The sequence below is a fragment of the Taurulus bubalis genome (genome assembly GCF_910589615.1).
Source record: "Taurulus bubalis genome assembly, chromosome: 9".
NCBI classification, from domain to species: domain Eukaryota; kingdom Metazoa; phylum Chordata; class Actinopteri; order Perciformes; family Cottidae; genus Taurulus; species Taurulus bubalis.
In genome coordinates this window covers 12607777-12629068 of record NC_136597.1, presented here as the reverse complement: position 1 = coordinate 12629068, position 21292 = coordinate 12607777, and the positions used below count along the sequence as shown (strand labels likewise).

Here is a 21292-nt window from a genome sequence, read left to right as displayed (position 1 = left end):
TATCTGACATGTGTTTTGGCTTTGTGCCACTGTATGTAACTGGTGTCCCAAAAGAACTTTAAGGCAGTACAGTTCATCCACATCCTGCAGCAAACAAAGCTGCTGCAGCGAGTTCATGACAAGATGCTGCACAATGCTGAGCAACAAGAGGAGACAGCGGTGTCGCTGAGATTGTACTGGTGTCAGTGAAGGCTGACAGCACACTGATCCATCAGTCACTGACAAAACTGAGGGTTGGTGGGTTGATCTGTGTGCTGACTTGTGAGACTGACAAGGGAAATAGAGGTGTACATTCCTTAAAACAAAGGCACAGCTTGGCAGCAGCATTGCACTCCTAAAATGATTTTGCTGCAAGTTCATTCTATATGATTTTCCCCTCCAGCAGTGGGTAAAAACATCTATTTTAATAAACCTCCACACAAGTTACATCACATTCATCAGTGATTCAGAGACTTTTCAAATTGTCAGTACGTCCATACCATGATTCCTATTACCATGCACTCTCTGCTCCTCCGTTTTCATGTACTTGATTGGAAGTGTTCAGAGACTTTGCATCCACCAGTTTGGCAGGCCTGGAGCTTTTACCCGGGTGTCCAGAGCATTGTTTATTTTGCCCAGCCCGTGGTGGCCTCTCCGTTGATGTAGGCAAAGCCGGGGAAATGCTGCGAGTGTTCATACTCTGAGTTCCTTCGTGGGCCCAGGGGAGAGTATAGGTCCCCAGAGGTGGCATAGCGGGATGAATGCATAGGTGGGCTGGTATAACAGGTGTTAGCTGGCGACACATCTGGCCACCGGGGGGCATTGGGTGCAGGGTGTAACCGGGGAGTGCTGCCCATCAAGCAAGGCTCCATTCGAGACATCTGCCCATTGATCTGGTACTGGGAAAGGGAAGAAGAAGAAGAAGAAGAAGAAGAAGAAGAAGAAGAAGAAGAAGAAGAAGAAAGACGTTATGGTGATGCAGCAATACCAACTACTCTTAAGGGTTAAGGGTCTTGCGGTCCATCAGGACCAAGACCTCACGCCACACAAACAATTTTTTCCCGTCGGCAGTCAGGCTCATCAACAGAGCCCAGGTCCCCCACTGACTGACTCTGACACCCCCAGACAATTTTCTACCGGTCACTCCCCTGCACATCCCTCCATCCTTCATATTTAAATACACTTGTCACTTTCACATTACACTTGTCACTTTCACATTACACTTGTCACTTTCACATTACACTTGTCACTTTCACATTGTATATTTCATGCTCCCATTTCTTGCACTCTGTTTATTGTTCAATGTTATGCACCTTTCTTGGATGTGAAAACAAATAGCTATAGTGGCTCTGTCCCAGTGCACATAACCCTCTGTAAAAAATTACTATCACATTTTGTGTTTTGTACTAATGAAACAAACAAGATGTTAGAGGTACTGGTAAGCCATCTCTGCCACCTTAGGACCGAGCCACGCTCCCCATTTCTTCCAGTCTCCAGTCTTTATGCTGAGCTAAGCTAAATCAGATGCTGGCTAGAGCCTTATATTCCATGAACAGATATGAGAGTGGTATCAATATATATATATATATATATATATATATATATATATATATATATATATATATATATATATATATATATATTTTTTTTAAAGGCAAAAAAGTAGATTTCCCAAATTATCAATCTATTCCTTGAGTTAAGGTGAAAATGCTGCAAGGAATAAACTGTTGGAGAAAAACAGAATCATGTATTGACTAATTAAGCTAAAAGTAATCAAACCCTAACATGCTGATTATAAAATACTGTTAAGAACAGTTCTCAATTAGCGTATATAAAATACCCACCATGTGTAACTTTTTAATTGTAGTATCTGAACTCACTCCAGGTGGCTGCACCAAACACATTCCCAGAATATGTACAAAGGACATGACCTCGGTGTCTTCAAAGGTAGCTATAGCCCTCCTGATATCATATTTGATACTGCGTTAGCCCGGTAGCGGTGTATTGTGTGAACTGACCCTGCCGATGCTAATTTCCTGTCAGGGGAAATTGCTTCACAAGTTGAACCACAATGGTCAAAATTGAAAATTAAGTCACTTAAGAAAATTAGACATCAGTGGTTTTCTTGTGTTATTTTTGTTGCCTATGGTGACTGAATACAAACCGCTCTGACTAAATCTGCCTGTTGGCAGAAATATTTTGGACAGATGGGGATCCGACAATGTTTTGTGTTAGTCTCAGCTCCATCCCCAACCTCTCACACGGACAAAGCGCAGGCATTGTGCCCGATTTAAGCTCAGACAGGCTTAAAAAAAAGAAGTGGAAGTAGGACCCTATTTCCCTTTTCTCACTAAATATAAACACAACAGTCGATTCCATTATGAGGGATCACGGCATGGAAAAAGACAGTCAGTGCAGGTCAGAGAGCAGAACAGACGGCTCAGCGGCCTCTTATTCACAAGCAGAAAAGAGACCATTGAAAAACAATATTTTAATAAACGCCCCCTTGCCCTGCTCTGTGGCTACTGGCTCGAACAGATGAAGAGACTATTGAGAGCTGGAAAGAGGAGTAACAGAGCAGGGCCCCTCTTGGCCCCGGCCGAGCCACCTTTCACTGTCTGCTTCCGCTGTGTGGAGAGGGTGATTCTGGGACTTTTAGAAACACTGCGACTGCTGAGGCCCAGCTGATCTCCTCCCACTATGAAGGCAGCAGCGGCTGGAGGGCCCTTGACAGGAAATTACCATCAAAAGAGTAAACTCACACCAATCGCGACACAAGCTGTAACATCAGTGACTCCGTCTCATCCTCACAATCATGTTTTCTCAAATTAAAATTTCCAGACTTCTACTTACTTACAAAGTGTACCAAGACGTGCTTCAAGCATCTCACATGCCTATTAACTATGTACTACATATGTATGCCCTCTTTCTGGGCATATTTATGCACACATGCTTCTTCTTACAATGTAAATAACCAACATAGCACAGTTGTACACAGCTCTATATTGTGGATGCATACAGTTAAGTTACAGTTTACACACAGACACACACACACACACACACACACACACACACACACACACACACACACACACACACACACACACCCTTTGTGTTGTAGATGAAACAACCCAACAGTATGTCAAGTAGTTAAAACGTAGTCCACCTTGACCAACTGTAACTTTAAATTACAAATCATATGTTATGTATCAACAATACTAACACGCATAATAAATAAAACATACTATTCTAAAAAGGGCTCATTTTGCGTAATGATTATCTTGACTTTTGAATGTTAATTTGGAATAATACTAGGTTTAAATAGTATGTAGTATTAGAACATTTCTTAATCGAATTACATTAATTAAAAATGCTATTAAACCTCAGTTCTTGACTGGGACTGACCTGTGCAGACGACCGGTGGTAGGCCGAGTAGTGGAGGGGGGCCGTGATGGCCGGATCATGGGCCAGACTGGGATACTGGCTCTGGATGGAGTGAGGATGCTGGTTGGCATAGCTACCATAGTTGTAGCTACCAGTATACCTAGAATGGAGGAGGTAGAAACCCCATCAAAGAAAATCTCCAACAAAAAGAAAATTAATCTTAATACCAAAATCATAATTACCCATGCTCCTCTCTGTAGACAGGCAACCGGTGGGTGGAGGACGGTGATGGTGGTGGGACTGGAGCGCTGTTCCTCATACAGGCCAGCTGCTGTCCGGCCTCTGGAGTGGAGCCGCCGGCTGTTGTCACTGTGTATGTAAGGGACCAGGTATATGACTGAACAGCGCCTGGTAGACACATATATGGACACAAAGAGAATGTGTTGGCTCAAAGAAACTATGTGCAGTGAGACTTCTGCTTATTTAAGATGTCTGTGTGTCTGTGAGGCATGTCTTACCTGTGGTGGTGGTGGTGGTGGCTCCAGTGTACTCCGGGGACACAGCTGCTGTGGGGGAGCTGGCCGAGGAAACGCCCACAGAGTGGACTGACCGAGCGGGAGAGTAGGCTCCTGGAGACGGGGAGGTTGGGGTGGTTTCTGTCTGCGTGAATTCCTCCTCTCTCTCTGCTGAAGGTGTAAAGAGAGGACAGACCATTACACAATCTCATACAGTAAGAAAATATGCAGTTATGTTGGAAGCGTTGAACTCCTTGTCAGTTGGACCTGAATGTATACAAGTACAATCTGACAACTAATCATTATTAGATTTGTTATCATGCATTTATAAAGGTTAAATAGCCGCGACTTATATCAGTATCCACATGAATAAACAAAACTAGTACAACCTCGGTGGAGCACTAAACATACAGATCAATGTTTTAAGTGAAGTTACAAGCGGTACAATGAATATATTCGTATACGTGCCCACAGAGGTTAATTATTTCTTGAAAAATATATGAAACAAAACAGTAACAAAAGATTATTTCCATCACTGATTACTCTGCTGCTGATTTTCTTAATCAACTGAATACTGCACCAGCTTTATCCCACCAGAAACTGAAACCTGGAACTGAATGCTTTAACGATTAAAACAAACAACAGTACCTAATCCTTGGAAATCTCTAGTGATTATATCTTCTACTGCACAGTCATTATTTACTGATCAGACCCCCAGGTAGCAGTCTTACCTGTGCTGCCCTCTGCCTTCATGGCCCTCATGAGGTCGTTGGATCTCTCCTGGCAGTGCAGGGACTCCAGCAGGTAAAGCACATAATCATCAAACATGAGGTGGATCAGGTGGAAGGACCCTGCGTACGGATAAGACAGGATGAGTTTTCCTCAGATAAAGAAAACTCAGAGGTGATATGGAAGTTATTGTGAGTAAAAACATAAACAGTGAGACTTGGTTATGTCGAAAAAACCAAAGGGCTACTTAGGTTTAGGGATGAGACATAAAGGATGATGACATCACATCCTGCAGACTGACAGGAGGGCCGCTGTTATCAAAAAGTGAAGTGAGTGCGCTTGTTTCCGTGTACCGAGTCAGTGCCAGAAATATGTCAGCTGACCCCGGGGGTCGCACGGAAGATGAGACCGTGGCATGTGAGGAAGTGTCACAATTGTGTCATTGTGTGGGTCGCTGTTGCCGCCGTGCGCACAATAAACACTTGTGGCTATTCAAGGGAGCGGGTTGTAACACTGACCGGTTATAAAATGGAAAAGACAGGCAAACGCATGAAGAGAGGGGAGGGGAGGCTTTTGTTAATTAGCTGTTTGTGCACAGAGACCTGCTTTATCAAAACACTGCAACCAGCTGTGTCTTTGATATTCACAGACAGGGCCAAAGGACACAAGTAGAGGAAAGAGAAGCCATTTTCTTTTCGTTCATTTTTACAACTCTTCACTTATTGCAAACTTGGGGGGTGCACAACAATCTAATAAAGTGGCCATTTTACTTGTTTTTCTGCTCTTTTTATTTTAGACATGAGATCCATACTTGAGAGGAATCAAGAAATGGTTATTTAGTTGCACTAAACCCTGTATTAACTTTACAAACCAGTTTTCAGTTCAGTGATATGGACATCAATGTCAGATGTTTTTGTGAACCTGTCTGAACCGCAGCGCACTAGAATATCGATAACCTGGACATTTTCCATGAACATCTCTGGAATAGGGAGTGCAGAATCTTTATTTTGGTTTGATTTGAGTGATTTCTTTAATGTGTGTATTATTCATTATGCTTAGCGCAAATTATTCCTCATGTGAAAACAACGGAATTCTGCCTTATGTGAAGCAGGAATTACCAAAAACAGGCAGGTTAAATGATATGATATATATATCTATATCTATATATATATATATATATATATATATATATAGATATATATATATATATAGATATATAGATATAGATATATATAGATATATACTGTATTCATCCCCATGGGGGAATTTGTTTGTGGCAGCAGCAAGCAAAGTCACATAGGAGACATATAATATTAAGTATGAGAAATACTCAATATATACAATACAATAGCAGAGCGTATTACATTTAAGAAAATTTAATAATAAAGAAAGTGCAAAAATGTAAGTATATACAGTGTATATGAAGTGTATATAAAGTATATACAGTGAAATAGAAGTATATACAGTGACTAACTAAATGACAAAAGCGGTGCTGGGGTTATTGATGTTGATTCAATTAAAGAAGGATCTAGCCAGAGGTGACTTATTATAAAGTCTTATAGCAGTTGTTCGCTTATGAAGTCATTTTCATGTTTTTTTAATTTTTGCATCGTTATTTAAGGACGACACTTGGAAGATGAGTTCATCTGGATGGATATTAATAAAAAAGCTTGAGTTGTAAGTTAGGAAAGGACCATATATATACTTTTTTGCAATGTAAGAAGTTATGTTTTTATCAAATGTTTCACAGTCTGTGTGGACCCTTGTACGTGCATGACACAATAAACTACAATAAATAACTTTTCCTTATACTCATGAATCATTGTCGAAGTTGTGTATTTCCACCTCTCTGTTGCATTAAGGGATGATAACAAAGCATTAGCAGCTCACCAAAGCTGGGCGCGCTGTGGAGGGTCATATCCCGGATGACTCTGGTCCCAAAACACGACCACATCAGCAGGAACTGTTGGGCCACCTTCTTCAGGCACCCGGGCCTCTTCCCTGCCACCTAGAGAGAACATTTCCATGTGAAAAGAGGGGGAAGGGTCGGGATTCCGGGGTAGAATTAACCCCTGGGTCCACATTGGGGCTTAACCCTCAGGAACGAAAAACATGTCAACAAGTCAACTATTTAATTTGCCCCTAGAGACACGCCCTCCTATTGAACTATTGTCTGGGCAGTCCAAGACGTTGTCAGGGCGACCAAATTTTACAAGCCCATATCTGGCACATAATGGACGCAAATGGGAAGCTTGAAGACATCATTAACTAAGAGGATTGCACCGTAAGTGCCTCTGTAAGAAAGACACGCAGAGACGAGCTTTAAGCCGCAGGTGTATTTATAAGGGAAAAATAACTTCTGCTGCGCAAACACTTGAAACATTTAGTTAAAATCACCTCTAAGCATCAAACATAGAAAATACAGAAACTGTATCGGCGACATATTGAAATATTTTGCAAAAATGCTGAGTCAGTTTTAAAGACCTATTTTTCCGAAATGAGTGGAAAAAAGTAAATGCTGTCTGACCTTGACGACACAGCGATCCACCATCAAGTCCAGCCACTCGATGTACGCCTCGATTGGAGACTGCTCCTCCAATAGACGGTCAAACTCCTGATACACTGCGGCAGGAGGGACAATGTCAGGTTATATTGTACTTATATTGTCACTTGAAAACAAAGAGACAGAAAAATATGAATGCAAATGGCGTCTTTATGTGACAACTGCAATGTATCAGTGACCTCTGATCCTGTCAGGACTGATTCAGAAGAGTGAGATTGGAGTGAATTGAAGATACACCGCAGGGTGTTTCAGAGGAGTGTGAACTTGTTTAACCTCTTGGTCTCCATCATTAATGCTTTGACTCTGCTGGTCGTGGGAATGATTGTCCCTCGTTGGGCCGTTTGCGTGGCAGTAAAGTGTAATTCTCCCTCTGGCTGGGTGTGTTTGAGTGGAAGCAGTTTAAAAGAAAGGACTTACAGTTGATAATAAGCTGCCTGTGCTCCTCTTGTGAGTCCTCCATGGTGTAAAGTGTCTGCTTGGTGATGCTGTTCAAGTCCACATTCCTCCAGTCCTCCAGCATTTGAAAGGTGATGTCGGCACTGTTTATCACAGTCCGTGATGCCTGGGGACAGATAAATTGACAATATTACAAGAGCATACCCATATCCCTTATCAGCTGTGTTTGTTCATATGGATTTTATTAAAAAAACATTCAGTCCACGATAGGCACCTGACATAGATGGTTTAATGATGTTTGCCGCTTTAGAATCTGAGAAAATCTTCTGGATACTGGAAACAAAAAAGGAGAATGAATATGGTTAGTCCTGTGAGTGTCATCATTTAAACTTTGATTAAAAATAGCATTCTCAAGATGTAAACTATTAATGATGAGATGTGGATTTTATACTTACATTCAAATTTGATATTCCTCAGGTTTTCAGGAAGATCATGAAGTGCTATTTTGAGCCACTCATCAAGCTGTTTGGCAAATTTTCGAATAACCTGAGTCAAACTATGTGGATGAGAGAAAACAGGAGCATAATTAGTACATTGGACACCATGTATTATTACCATTCATATCATATTACACAAATTAATCTTTTAGTCTATAAAATTTATAAAAAATGTCAAGTTCACAGAAACTAAGGTGAGGTCTTAAATTACTGAGCAACTGAGCTTTATTGATGAAGCAACTTCAATCTGAGATGTGGTGGAAAAGTGAGTGGATTAAAATAGACAAAAATGAACTTTTACACAAACAAGATATTTATAATTTCGTATGTGACAGAAAATAACAAAATGGTGTGTTTGGGAAGCTGGAACCAGATCATTTATGGTGTTTTTGCCCAATAAACTATAGGACGATTAGTCAATTTTGTCATCTGACTAACTGAAAAATTGACCTATCATATCAGTCTTACAGTTAAATTACAATAAATAAAAGCTACATTTTAAATTGTGCTTAAACATCCAGAACACAGCAAATACCTTAACCTATTCATTTATTAAAGTGAACCTCACTGATGTGCAGATATTTAGGCAAAACCTGCAGTGGAACTGCAAAAAATAGTTCTACACAATAATACTAAATTATGCTGTTAATATGGAATTATTAATTGTTATTCATAACACAATAACTTACAACGTAGCCTAACAGCTTTATTCACTGAACTAAATGATAACTATGACAGTGTTAATGTAGCAGCTTGAATTCACACTGCAAAAATAAACATCTGTTGTAATGTCAATGCAATAAACAAAACATGCCATCCCATGTCATTTCAGTAACAACAGAGAAGAAAATGGTATAAATTCAAACAGGTGCTCACCTGTCAGGCAGTGCTTGCAGGACGGTGGGCATCAGCACCCCAGAGATGGCCTTGTAGAGGATGGAGTCGCAAACCCCGACTATGTTCACCACGGTGGAGGAGCCGAGGACAGGCAGCATGTGGGGGGGCATGCCCTGCCAGAAGTGCAACAAGAAGCTTTGGACCTGAAAGTGCCACACACAAACATACCATTTAATGTTACAGGACATTAAAAAGTAATTTGTTTAACATTTTAAAAGCTATAGTAACTGGTTTGATGCAATCAAACTTTTTGTTAAAAAAAGTCTAAAACAAAAGAAACTTGCCTCATCAAAGTTGGCTCGGATAACAGTGTCCAGTATCCTCTGACAGTGCGTTCTGTACATCATGATGAAGGTTGACACCTGTGGGCAACAACAGAGTATTAACGTAATTGCATCCCAACGTAACTGTTTTTTTTTTCTCTTTTGGGGAAAGTTAAAAAAAACTAAGTGGCACAAAAACAAGAGAATAAATCTTGTACAAAGCATGTGAACCAATAAATTCATGTTACAGGTCTAGGCAAGAGCGGAGTAATATAAAACAAGCTTTAGAGATCAGCAAAACACAAACCATTTAAAATCATGGCCCCTCTTTAAAAGCCAGACAGCTAGTGCCTGTCCTTTGTCCATTGCTAGATCTTATTATCTCCCCCAAAAGATTAAGAGTTAGTGAAGAGCCAGCATATAAATCCTCAAGGTCCTTCTCTAAATGCAAACCCAGTGAAGGTCCCAGGCAGATAAAAGGCTGGAGCCAGAGGGGGCGCAGAGATGGTGAGATGGCAGGGAGATGTGGGAGGGGGGAGGGGTGGTGGCTGTAAGGATGGACTTTTAAAACTCCTGTTTACCCTCTCTTCTGACAGGCTGGCAGGCAAATTTAGGTCTTTGACATTTGGAAACTCTGGCAGGAGCGTTCCCAGTTTGGAGCGCGGTGAATACGCCACTGTCTGTTTCGTGACCTCTTTCTTCCCCGTCTCGTTCACCCACGCCGCTCCCTTTTTGGAGTACATCACATCATAATACTGAGAGGTCTCCTTCACGGCTATGCCGTAGTAGTGGTACCTGAGGAGAGCAAAGGGGGCGAATGGGTGAATAACGTCTTTTAAGTACAAATACATGAAACTAGAGCTATAGAAAACTGTGAATGAAAAAAAAACACATTTTATAAAGACATCGCTTAAAAAGTTAGTTCAATCAGATCATAACATGTTTTTCTCTGATTTTGTGTTTTGTTTATATAGTTTGAAAGGTATATGCAGTCAGTTCTTTACTACCATCAGACTACTATCGAATGTGATGAATGTTTTGCATCAGGTTAAGAAAGTGCAGATTTCCTTAAAAATAAGTAAAGAAATTGATTCTTTTGACTTTTTTGATAAAAACTCAAGAGTCTCAGAAACTCAGGACCACAATGAAATTAAGTTATTTTAACTTTTAGCGTTTTATGCTTCAATCTCATTTGTGTTATATGCCGTTTATACGTTGCTTCATTTAGTGTACTCTTTTCCTGCATGGCCATGCTCCATGTTTGCCTGAATTTCTCTTTCGTTTGGTTTGTTTTGGGAGTAGAGGGTTTTGTGAATGTGTGTGCAACATTTAGGTAGTTTACGAAAGAATAAACCAAACCAACTTACTTCGACTGCCCTCTCGTCCCAAGTCTTCTGGTAGTTAATGCTGGAAATTGTTGCCTTATGATCTGTTCAGTGTAGGAGAGAAAACATTAGTCAGTAGTCTGAAACTTTTGGGGTGTTATTTCAAATAAATAAAAGCATTTCATAGTAATTAATTTGAGTAAAGAGAAAAAAAAGGAAATGTAAACAGGTGACACAAGGGACCAAATAAGATCTCTATAAAATATTAACTTGTGTGTATTGTTCAGGGGGAAAATAGAACAACACGAAAGTCTCATAGCCGTTTTCACAGGGAGGTCTGTGAGGAGTAAAAAAAAAAGCTTTGAAAACCATCCATTTATGACATCCAGGGGTATTACTTTTTTTTGTCCTATATCAACAGTCTCCCCTCATCTATCCACCCACCCATCCTCTCTCCATCCTCACTCTCTTTCTCCTCTCCACTCCCTCCTTCTTCCTTTCCTCTCTTTTTGTCCAAAGAGATTGGCTCCTTGGTCCAACTCCTGGTGCAGAAACTTTAGCAAACAGTGTAGCTCTCCATTGTGTGGGATGAAAAAAGAGGCCAAGCTGTGAAGTTTCTGTCAGGCCCCGCTTGATAAATGAGCAGACAGGGAGGCAGTCCGGGCCCTCTCTCGTTTTTTTGTCCTGAATCAATGAAGCCTTCCTAAAGGACACCCCACACTGCTCCAGCCACTGATCTAACATTCCGCAACATCTCACCCTTCCAAATTTCCTTTAATTACACATTAATCCAGGCCCCTTCTCTTTTTCAATATCTTCCGACAGGAGCTGCGGAGGGGTGGGGGTGGGCCGGGTTGGGGGTTGGGGCCGGAGTCCAGGGTACAGGGGATGGCTGGGGGTAGGAAAGCTGAGGAACTTCTTGGGGTTGTGGGAACAGACGAAAGCACATCTCCTTTGGCTCTCGATTATGTGTTCAGTGAACGGCCGCAGAGCTTTGCTCGCTTCACACTGAGCTGCAGTTGATATTACTTCAACAGCAGCCAGAGCTGCAGCACAAAAACAACTACCCAGGCATGAAATGGTCAGACTATACATGATTTAGTGCATGAAATTATTGCTTTCATCCACATGTTGTTGTTGTATCTTCTTCTGTCGAGTCATTTGGCTTTGGTTACTTTAAACTTACCCTGCATGTATGAACGTAAATGTAAAACCTAAAAATACTACAGATGTAGTTTGTGGCTTGCATGCGTTTTCAAGACAATTCAACAATTATTTAGAGATGAACTGGATTCTGGAGGGAACAATAAATTGCCAGACTGTTTAACCTTCATTTCCACTGATGTTTGAATCCTACCTTTCCGAAGCTGGCTGCGTTCACAGGCTGTGTGTCCTGCTTTTCACTGAAGTCTAGGTAATGCATGTAGAGGGCACTTCGGGGAATGCACACACCCTCAGCTATCTCATAGTTCTCTTCTAGCCTGCGGATGATAACGGGAATTATCAGTGCACAAAAAAAGCTAATATGGTTGTGATGTATCTGGGGAAAAAACTAAAAGGTGAAAAATGAGCAGTAATGTAAGGTGTAAATGTGTAGGTAGCCAGATTACATTCATTCATGATAGCTAAATTAATAAATGTAGTGAAATGAGACTAATTGATCAAATACAATTATTTGATGCTAAAGTATCTATCAATCAATCAGCAGGTGTACTGCAGCACACAACTTTACATGTGTAATATTTACCCGACACTAAGCATGACATCACAGATACCACAATTACACAGACATTAACAACTGCTCCTGGGGGGAATGTGTACGCGTGTAATAGACCAAAAATCCAAAAGATAATTTTCCTTATGATAGAAAGCGATCTTGTTAACAGCCATACTGTAACAATTATGATAAATTCTAGGCAGCACAAAATGTTTGATGTTTTTGGGAGTTGGAGTTGTTGCAGTTATATGGATGTCACCATTTGGCTACCAGGCGCTCTACATACCTTGATTTTTGTGTAATTTTCCCAACATAAAGTGGTTGTATTTCATTATAGCTTTACATTGATTTGTTTAGCTTTGTATCCGTTTTCAGTTCCTGTATATAAAGGGTTGCGTTGGTTTTAGTGTAGTCTTGCATGACTGTGTCCACTAGGTTGAAGTCATTTATGAGTGGAAAAACCTTCAGTAAATGGTTTCCGATGCACATCATATGTCAAGTTGCTGTATAATTGATTGGCATTTAAATACTTAGATTATGAACTATTTAAATTGCCATTAAGTAATACATTTGAATTTAAAATTGAATAAAATTACTCCCTGTGAGTAATGTGAAAGGGTTGCTGGTACTGAAGATCTCACTGAAAATCCAAAGACAACTTTCTGTATTTGTCAGTGTCTCAAAATTGCATTTTGCGTTCTCTGCTGGTCGTGTATGTAGGCTACTGTTTGCTAACGCATTAGCTGTCATCAGTTGTCTGAAAGGCCATGTTGGCATCAGTGTGGCCAACAGGTCCCTCTATTTAACCTTAGAAAAACATTTCTCTTTTGCGGGGTCCCCCAGGGGTCTAGGGCCCGTTTTTATTAAGCATGTGCAAGTCATGCAAAGATATGATATTGTTTTTCATTACAAAGGGGAAGATACACAACTGTTTGTCCCTGGTACTTGTAATGTGTAGTTGATCGTGTTCTGCCTTTGTTTGAATTAAAAACTGAATGTTCAAAACATTTATTTTTTTGTATTTAATATTTTTTTGGCTTCATGTTTAATGTTTTGTATTTGATTAAATTTGTATTCTTTGTTTTTACTGTAAAGCACTTTGTACCTTGATAATACATTAGCATGTCAATGCTGTATTGCTTTAAGTTTGTATTTGAGTATTTTAGCTTAAAGCCTCTTTGCTGCCAATAAATCATCAGAACGTTTATCATAGTTTGCTAATACAAGTATACATCTTGTGTACAACTGACAAGTAACAACAAAAGGTCAAATAACTAAATAAGAATGGACCTACATCTGAGCCTTGAGGTACACCAGCATCATTACCAGTGATTCCTGATGTGGCATTAACCCTGACAACATATTATTCCCTGTTTGAGGTAATATCTCACCTGTTTTGAGGCATATTTTGACGTTACGGTAATTCGATTTTTACCATTTATACTATTGAAAGCTTTTTTTAAATTGTGATCAATAAATACAACCCCTAACACACATACTCTACTCATGCTAGAATGTTATATATTTTTTAATTCAAATGTCAGATAATGCAATGACAAATAAATAGTGCCAATAGCTCCATAGGTGTTATTGATGACAACAATGTGGCAGCCATATTGGAAAATTAGTGTATTGACTGTTTTCCAAATGTTTGGAACTCCTCCTTCACTAATTAATTAACAGTGGAAACCATCATGTGCAGTTTGTACGAGGTCACTTCCCTGATGGTCTGAACAGAACACTTTCTGTTTAAATGAGCAACAGATTGATTATAAAGAGCAATGAGGTCCCATTTGATCTTCACAAGGTCAAACTACATATTGAATCCTGCATCATTACCAAAATAAATGTATATTTTCTATTTTTAAAACACTGACAAATTCTCTGTTGATTTCTTCAGTTGTTATCACATAGATTTAGCTTGTACCAACTTGCGTCACTTATAATGTTGACTTATTTGACTTTCTGAGCCTTTGTAACCTTATTTATCAGTCCTAAAGAAATGCCTCACTGAACATTATTCTTGTAGAATTTATATGGCTACTGTGAGAGCCTGGTCCTGTTGTTTTACGAGCCTGACTGTATTGTTTCAGTGAGCCGTGGGAGATGATCTCTATGACCTGACTGACATTTCCTTTCACTCAGAAAGCTGTTGTCTGAATTACATTCATAAAATAATTATGGCCATTTCATTTTGAGTGAAATAACAACCATTCTACTTTATTTAGAAGTAACTGCATTTTCAAGACTGGATAGTTCACTAATGGCTGTTCTGTACTGCTCTGGTTTAAATATAAAAAGCTAATTGTAGTAACTTCTCTGAAGATCAAATGCAAATTGTGGCCCAACAGTCCTATGACCGAATGTATTATTCCTGGTTGAACAATGAAAAACAAATAATCAATACAAAATTCATAATTATGGTTACTTTTGCTGTTGCATTGTGCTTAACCCTTGTGTTATCTTGGGGGTCAAAATGACCCGTGTACGAGTGTATATGTATGTGTGTTGATGGGTCATTTTGACCCCAAGACAACACGAGGGTTAAATGTAAGTAAAGTATTTTGAAGATTTCCCTGGTAAGAAAAAAGTCTCCATATGCACAGTGCAATTATTACAGAGGCCAATTACATTATCATTTATGTCTATAATGCTTCTTTTTAAAATAGTACATTGACCCAACTAATGTTCCCCACACTGGGTTTCAGCCCCCCACAGTGCAGCTTAAATCAGTATAAATATTCATTTGAGATCATGTTGAATGCTATTAAGTGAATGGGGTCATTGGTCATGGGGCTGTGCAATAGGCAGGCACTTTATAACTGGAGGTATGTGTGGGGTTGGAATTTTATACATGCGGAGGATATGAAAGATCTGTTGCATGTTGAAGCTGCACCACTTTTTAAATCTGTCTGTGTTAGATGTCTCTATTGTGTGGAGTCCAAATCTAATTTCCCCGGGAGGACAAATAAAACATACAATCTAATCTGATCAGTTTATCATGATCAGATACATTTGAAATAAACATGAATAATATTTTTTTTAAATGATCATATATGTTGTTACTATAAAATACAACATTTGTTTAAACAAAAGAGAAATAGACAAACATTTAATGTCGTCACTTACATCTGTGTTTGTGGCTCAATGGCACAAAGTAAATCTTCCCTTTACCGATGTATTAAGACCAGAAATGTAACCAGTGTGTAAAGAAACTGGTGTTCATGTAGAACTATTCAAATAAATGCAATTTTTATGTCAAATGTGAACCGATAAATGAAATTGTAGAGTTGATATTCAGTTGTTTTAGGTTGCACATGGCGAGTGGTTTTACTAATGATTATGACTTTTTTAGAACACTCGCAAAATAGCTTTTACCTTATTCTCAATACTGGCATTTGATTAGCCGAAAGAAAAAGAAAATATACAAATATATTTAAGATAACTTACCATTCCAGAGTAGCCGGTGTCGAATGTGGTTTAGAAGCTCTGTTGTTTTCTTTTTCTTCATCTGTAACATACAACACATTTTGGATTTTAGGGGGAAAACTAATGAGACATCCAAATGTGGAACCACTGAAAGTTGATATAACCAACACAATAATGGGCAAAACCTTTTTTGAAAAACTGCCACCATTAAATTACATTTATTGAACTAAACCCATTGACTATAAGATTGATAAATGATGTTCAACAACAGTTAGGTCAGTAGGTTTAGTGTAACAGTGCTCGCCTGCTTACGTTCATCGTTGGACATGTTCCCCAGAGACGTGTGACTGGAATATCGCTTGCTCTCACTCTCGTTGAGGCATCTTTCAATCCAACTCTCTAAAAAAGACATGATGGACCACAGATCACAGAGTTGGACAAACCCTTTTAGTACAATTCAGAAAAAAATATATTTTAGTTTGGACAGAAGTGATTATGAAAGAATATGATTTTTAAATATGTAATCGTGGGCCTTTTAATTGTCCTTTAGCTAAAACATAAGTTTGTAGCAGTTTGGGTCCATTTCTTTGTATTCATGTTCATTGTAAACAGAAACAGTTTGAAGTGAACTCGTTTTGTTCTGCAGCAGAATACAGCCGAAGCTGTATTTACATAAACAGTGAAAATCACCGCCTATACGGGACACTTTAAATGTCACTAATGTGACAAGGCGAGCGGACTACAATCGATTGTGTGGGCAGCGATGCAGCCATGGCTCTATTTGAGATGTTTTCACCAGGACGGCAGGAATCCAGCATTGTTCCCAGGACACTACGAGCGTACACACTTGCTTAAAAGAGCCTGTGCACATTACTGAAGCTTTCTGGTGGAATAGAGGCCATTGTCCTGCTGTAATTTCTACTTAGAAATAGCTCAACATGTGTGCTTTCTGTGACCGAGCAGCAGCAAAACACCAAAGCTTTCATGTAGAAACAGCCTGATACGTAGAGTGGAGAACCATTTAAAATACTTGTAATTCTTTCAAGAAAGGTATTCAGTATATGATGAATGTAATTAAGAAAGATGTTGCACATTATTGATATTCATCTTGTTCGTTTTTCTGAGTTTTAATAATAAGCTACATCTTCTTTACTCACCACTAAATGTCCTCAGCAGAGCAATGGAATAAAAAGTTAAATATTACCCCATAAACCTGGTGAATAAAAACTTTATCAAACCTCAAATAGAAATGAGCAGTCAAAACTACCTTAGAAGTTTACACAATACGCAGGTAAAACTTCTTAATCAGTTAATTTTAACAAAATAAAACTCAACTAAATATTTATTTAAAATGTGTAAATCTTTATTTTCCTGTATGGGAACTGACAACAACAGCAGCCATAGCAGCTGTTGCTAGGACAGACTGCTGGCAGGACGACCTGTTGGTGCCATGAGGGGATTGAGAGGAGGTCACAGATAATCAAAAGTTTTAGAAGTCTTCAGGCGATGAGGAATCTACACCTCCGTGTAGATAGTAAACGTCCGACTGGAGTTCAGAGTCACATCATGGCTGCAGACTCACGGCCCTCCGAATGGACGAGGAAGGAGTTTTATTTTCTACGCTGGAGAATATTATCATTAGAAGCTCTTTCATGATCTCAACTGCTGTGACTATGATTAGCATCGCCTTTAATATTACCAACTGAGTAATAATACTCTACATGTCAATTACGATGCTTGTTACACAATAATTCAAAAGAATGTCTGTAAATTTAAATTTCAACTCTGAATAAAAGAATCCCAGTGTCACTGACGGCTTTCTGACGTGTCTCATTATTTACCGACAGCGTTTGCTTTTGTCGAACTAAAAAACTAGAAATGAAAAAGTGAATCCACTGAGGTGAAGCTAATTCTCCACAGAGGCTCAGATCTCAAGCTTCATTTGCCACAGGAACAGATAAGTTGGGGATCTAAATAATTGGATTAAATTTGATCAACACTCATTTATTTACACACACGCAGGGCCAAACTAGTCTGCACTGCTGCACCTGCATACCACAAATACAATTATTTAACCAATGATTTAATTCTATTAATCATATTTACTCTTATTTGAATAAATGAAGATAAAAAGAACTGTTGCACAATTTGTTCATTTCAATCTTTTAATCAGATTAGACCGTAATAACTTATGTTTCGGAAAAACAAATAATGCTACGTTTACCAGATAAAATAGTAATATTTTACTGATAAAGTCTCAGTAAAGTTCAGTTTTGAAATTAAATAAAAGCTTTACTTTTCCAATTTTAAACTAAAATCAAAAAGAAAATGTTGTCAAGAGCAGATACACAATACTTTAAAGGCCACCAAGATGTGCACTTTGTTATTTCTACTCTCCTAAAGATGAATCCAGAATGTTGCAATTTGTTTATCTTAAAACAGCACGAAGCTACTTGACCGAGCCAATCATGAAATGTGTAACTTTTCTTGAATCAGCCAATAAGTGACACACATGTGACGTAACAGCACTCCTCATAAATGTGCACGACCAAAAACACACATAAGCATGACTTCATAAATTAAAAAAATTATAATAAGTGATCAAAAGGTTACAAAAATAAAATGAACAGCCGAGCATCCAGACACTTCCTCTGTATGACCCAAGAGAAAGTTTGGGACTTCCAGAGCAGCAGCAGAATCAGAAGCTCACACAGTGTTTGTGAACAGAAGCTGGTTTTCCCAACACATCCAGACAAAGCAAAGCGAGCAGAGATTAACAGGACTGACCTGTGGAATCCATATCAGGCTCCTCCAGCAGCCCGCAATGCATCCTCTTCCCATCAACGACACTGGTTCCTCCAAGAAAATGGCTTAGTGCACGTTTCCCCCTCCTCGGCGGCTCTCCCCTTGTCTCGCTCAGTGTTTCCGTGACCACTGCCCGTCACAGGAGATGTTGAGGATCTGAGGTTTGCCCAGAGAGGGATGGTGTTGGCGGAGGAGGAGAAGGGGGGAGGTGGGAATAAGGGAGGAAAGGGGGGTAGAGACTCCAGAAATCCAGCGGGGGGAAAGCCAGACCCGTCAAAATGTTTGCTGATGTTTCATGGGAAAGGGGCTGATTTTATAGGAGCCCTGATGGGGACATGTCATTGATAGGCTTGGAAGGCTGATGAATGGCCCCAAGTCAGATGGGGATGTGGCAAGGCTCACTGGAAGTCTTTTGTGGGGCTGTTTTGAATAAGAAAAGCTCCCTCCCAACGAAAAAAAAAGAGGCTTAGATCTACGCAGTCCTAACACTGTGGCCTCCCCGTCTCCCATTATGGCATTTAATACGTTTTTATACACCCCAGAGCTCCATATAAACATACATCCCTACACAACCGCCGCGCCTGCCTTTGCTTCTCATTTTAACTCCCATTTCACATGGCACGGACACTTGTTGCTGCATTTGGTGTACTTTTCATCTCACTCCACCATTAAAGCATCTTTGTGGTAATTTCGTCAGAGATTTGACATGTTGTGCGCTCAGACACATTCAAACATGCTAACAAATTGCACCAGTGTGGATGTTTTGGTGGATTTCTCACCTGTTTTTCGCTCACTCTTTCGCTGTGGCAACCTTATTTTTGGTGTGCCTCTGAGAAGAGGGAACGGTCACAAAGGGGGGGAAGTAAAAGTGCAAAGCCCGAGGCTGGGAGGGCTCTGATGGAGTGCCTGAGAGCTGGAGAAGCGAAAGCTGTGATTAGAATATGAATGGAACCACGGGAGAGGGGGAGAGGAGAGGGGAAAGAAGAGGGGAGAGGAGAAAGGCGGATTATGGCTGAATTACTCACCACACCATGGATAGCAAAGGAGGACTTTCTCCACCAGTGTGCAGGCGTGGGCACCACTGCTACTACTCACCGACGGATACCGTGCAGATACCTGGGAGCTGTGTGTGTGGGACGCTGTGCACGGGTCACACTTTAGAGCAGGTCTGTGCGTCCATTCAGACTCATGTGGAAGAAAGAAGCTGCTCGGATGAATGAAAAGGTCAAAAGGAATTTGGATTTTTTTTTTTTTTTTAAAGAAGCAAAAAGAAACCCAGCATCATAATAACATTTTATTCATTTTGACTCGTCTGCAAAGACTCTTCATGCTTCAGATTAAACAATAAATACACTTTAACAACCCATTAATGACAAACTATTTCAAGGCCTACATGGGGGCTACTACAGAGCTGTGACCTCAAAGGAGGATCTAATTAATTTCAGTCAAATAAGGAGAAGGTGGAGTCTGCAGTGGATGACATCCTTTTTTCCATCCTGTTATCTGCTTATTAGAGCCTCATAAAATAGGACAGGTGCAGCCACCAAAAGAGCCTCTTCCACTCTTCCCATTCTCACAGACTCTGCCCGCACAAACGGATGTGTACTGCTTTTGTTCAGTGAAAAGGCCCCAATTGAGTTGTGTGTGTATGTGTGAGTGGGGGGTATGGTTACGCTACATACTACATGTTGGTGGTATTAAGGCTTTAGCTTAAAAGAGGAAACCATATGACTCAGAGACTCTCTCTTCCTATTGACATGAATGACTGTGTCGCTCTGCATATTTCCATTTGTCCTCACTGAACATCATGTCGGCTCATCACATGAAATCTACACGAGAGAGATATCTTCTATGAAACTAAAATTATCTCAAGTTTTAAATACAAACTAACTACATTTATTCTGATGGTTTAATGAGCATCTAATTAGTTTCTAATGGACTTCATCAGGACGCAAATGTGAAAATATTTCAGCTGAGTAGTTTGATATGAGCAGTATTAATGCTCATTGATATTTAGGAGATTCATATCATGATGATGTTATCTAATGTTATCGCAAGATGTAAAATAAACAAAGTGCTGCAATGATTAGTTGATTAATCTATTAGGCAACAACTTTAACAATCACTTCCAGTCTTTTTAAAGATTTGAGCTTCTCAAATGTGAAGATTTACTGTTTTCGTTGCGTTTGTTCCTCCACAATTTGTAACTATTTTTAATTATCTTTGGGTTTAGGGAGTTGTGGCCAGCCAATGCTTTGTGAAACAGACGACCATCTATCAAAACGCCGCGACCTAAATTCTAATAAATTAATCAAGCAAATAATCAATACATTAAATGCTCATGAAAAATAATCATTAGTAGCAGGCCGCAAACAAAAATGAGGTACAAACATTTTTGTTTTACACAAATGGACTCATGTAGTACTTTTTTTTGCCAATTTGCATTAGAAGCAGAGAAGCAGACAGGAAATAACATGAAACAAAGATCTGAGGCTGGATTAGAAGTGTGTGTGTGTGTGTATGTGTGTGTGTGGGGGGCGGGTCGTCATCTTGACGTCCCAACAGGAAGACGACTTTGGAAAACAAGATACAACCTCTTTGCTACAAAACATTGGGTGCCTGAATGGTAAGAAAACTCATTTAACAATAAAACAAACACTTGTTTTTTTTTTTTAAGATTGACTTAACTGAATTTGTAGCATTAAAACGCAATAAAAAGGTGATGATTTTGTCTTGTAAGAAACAAAAGAAAAATAAGTGTTTATGGATTATTGCTGTTTTTGTTTTTTTAAA

The 21292-nt window shown here is 39.5% G+C and overlaps 1 protein-coding gene across 2 annotated transcripts; it reads right to left on the bottom strand.

Annotated features, from left to right (window-relative positions):
* Window positions 1-605: 605 nt before the first annotated feature.
* rfx4 (regulatory factor X, 4) lies at window positions 606-18524 on the bottom strand (the record flags this gene model as incomplete). Of its 2 annotated transcripts, none has more annotated exons than XM_079223758.1 (18): window positions 606-878; window positions 3385-3523; window positions 3606-3771; window positions 3882-4049; window positions 4610-4729; window positions 6498-6615; window positions 7135-7229; window positions 7588-7732; window positions 7841-7899; window positions 8022-8122; window positions 8940-9103; window positions 9245-9322; window positions 9805-10018; window positions 10591-10652; window positions 11906-12029; window positions 15716-15776; window positions 16007-16093; window positions 18482-18524. In XM_079223758.1, the coding sequence occupies 18 exons, from the start codon at window positions 18522-18524 to the stop codon at window positions 606-608; spliced, it is 2217 nt and encodes a 738-aa protein (XP_079079884.1). The 2 variants fall into 2 exon arrangements, with proteins under 2 accessions (XP_079079884.1, XP_079079885.1); XM_079223759.1 differs by having other exon boundaries at window positions 3882-4046.
* Window positions 18525-21292: the final 2768 nt, after the last annotated feature.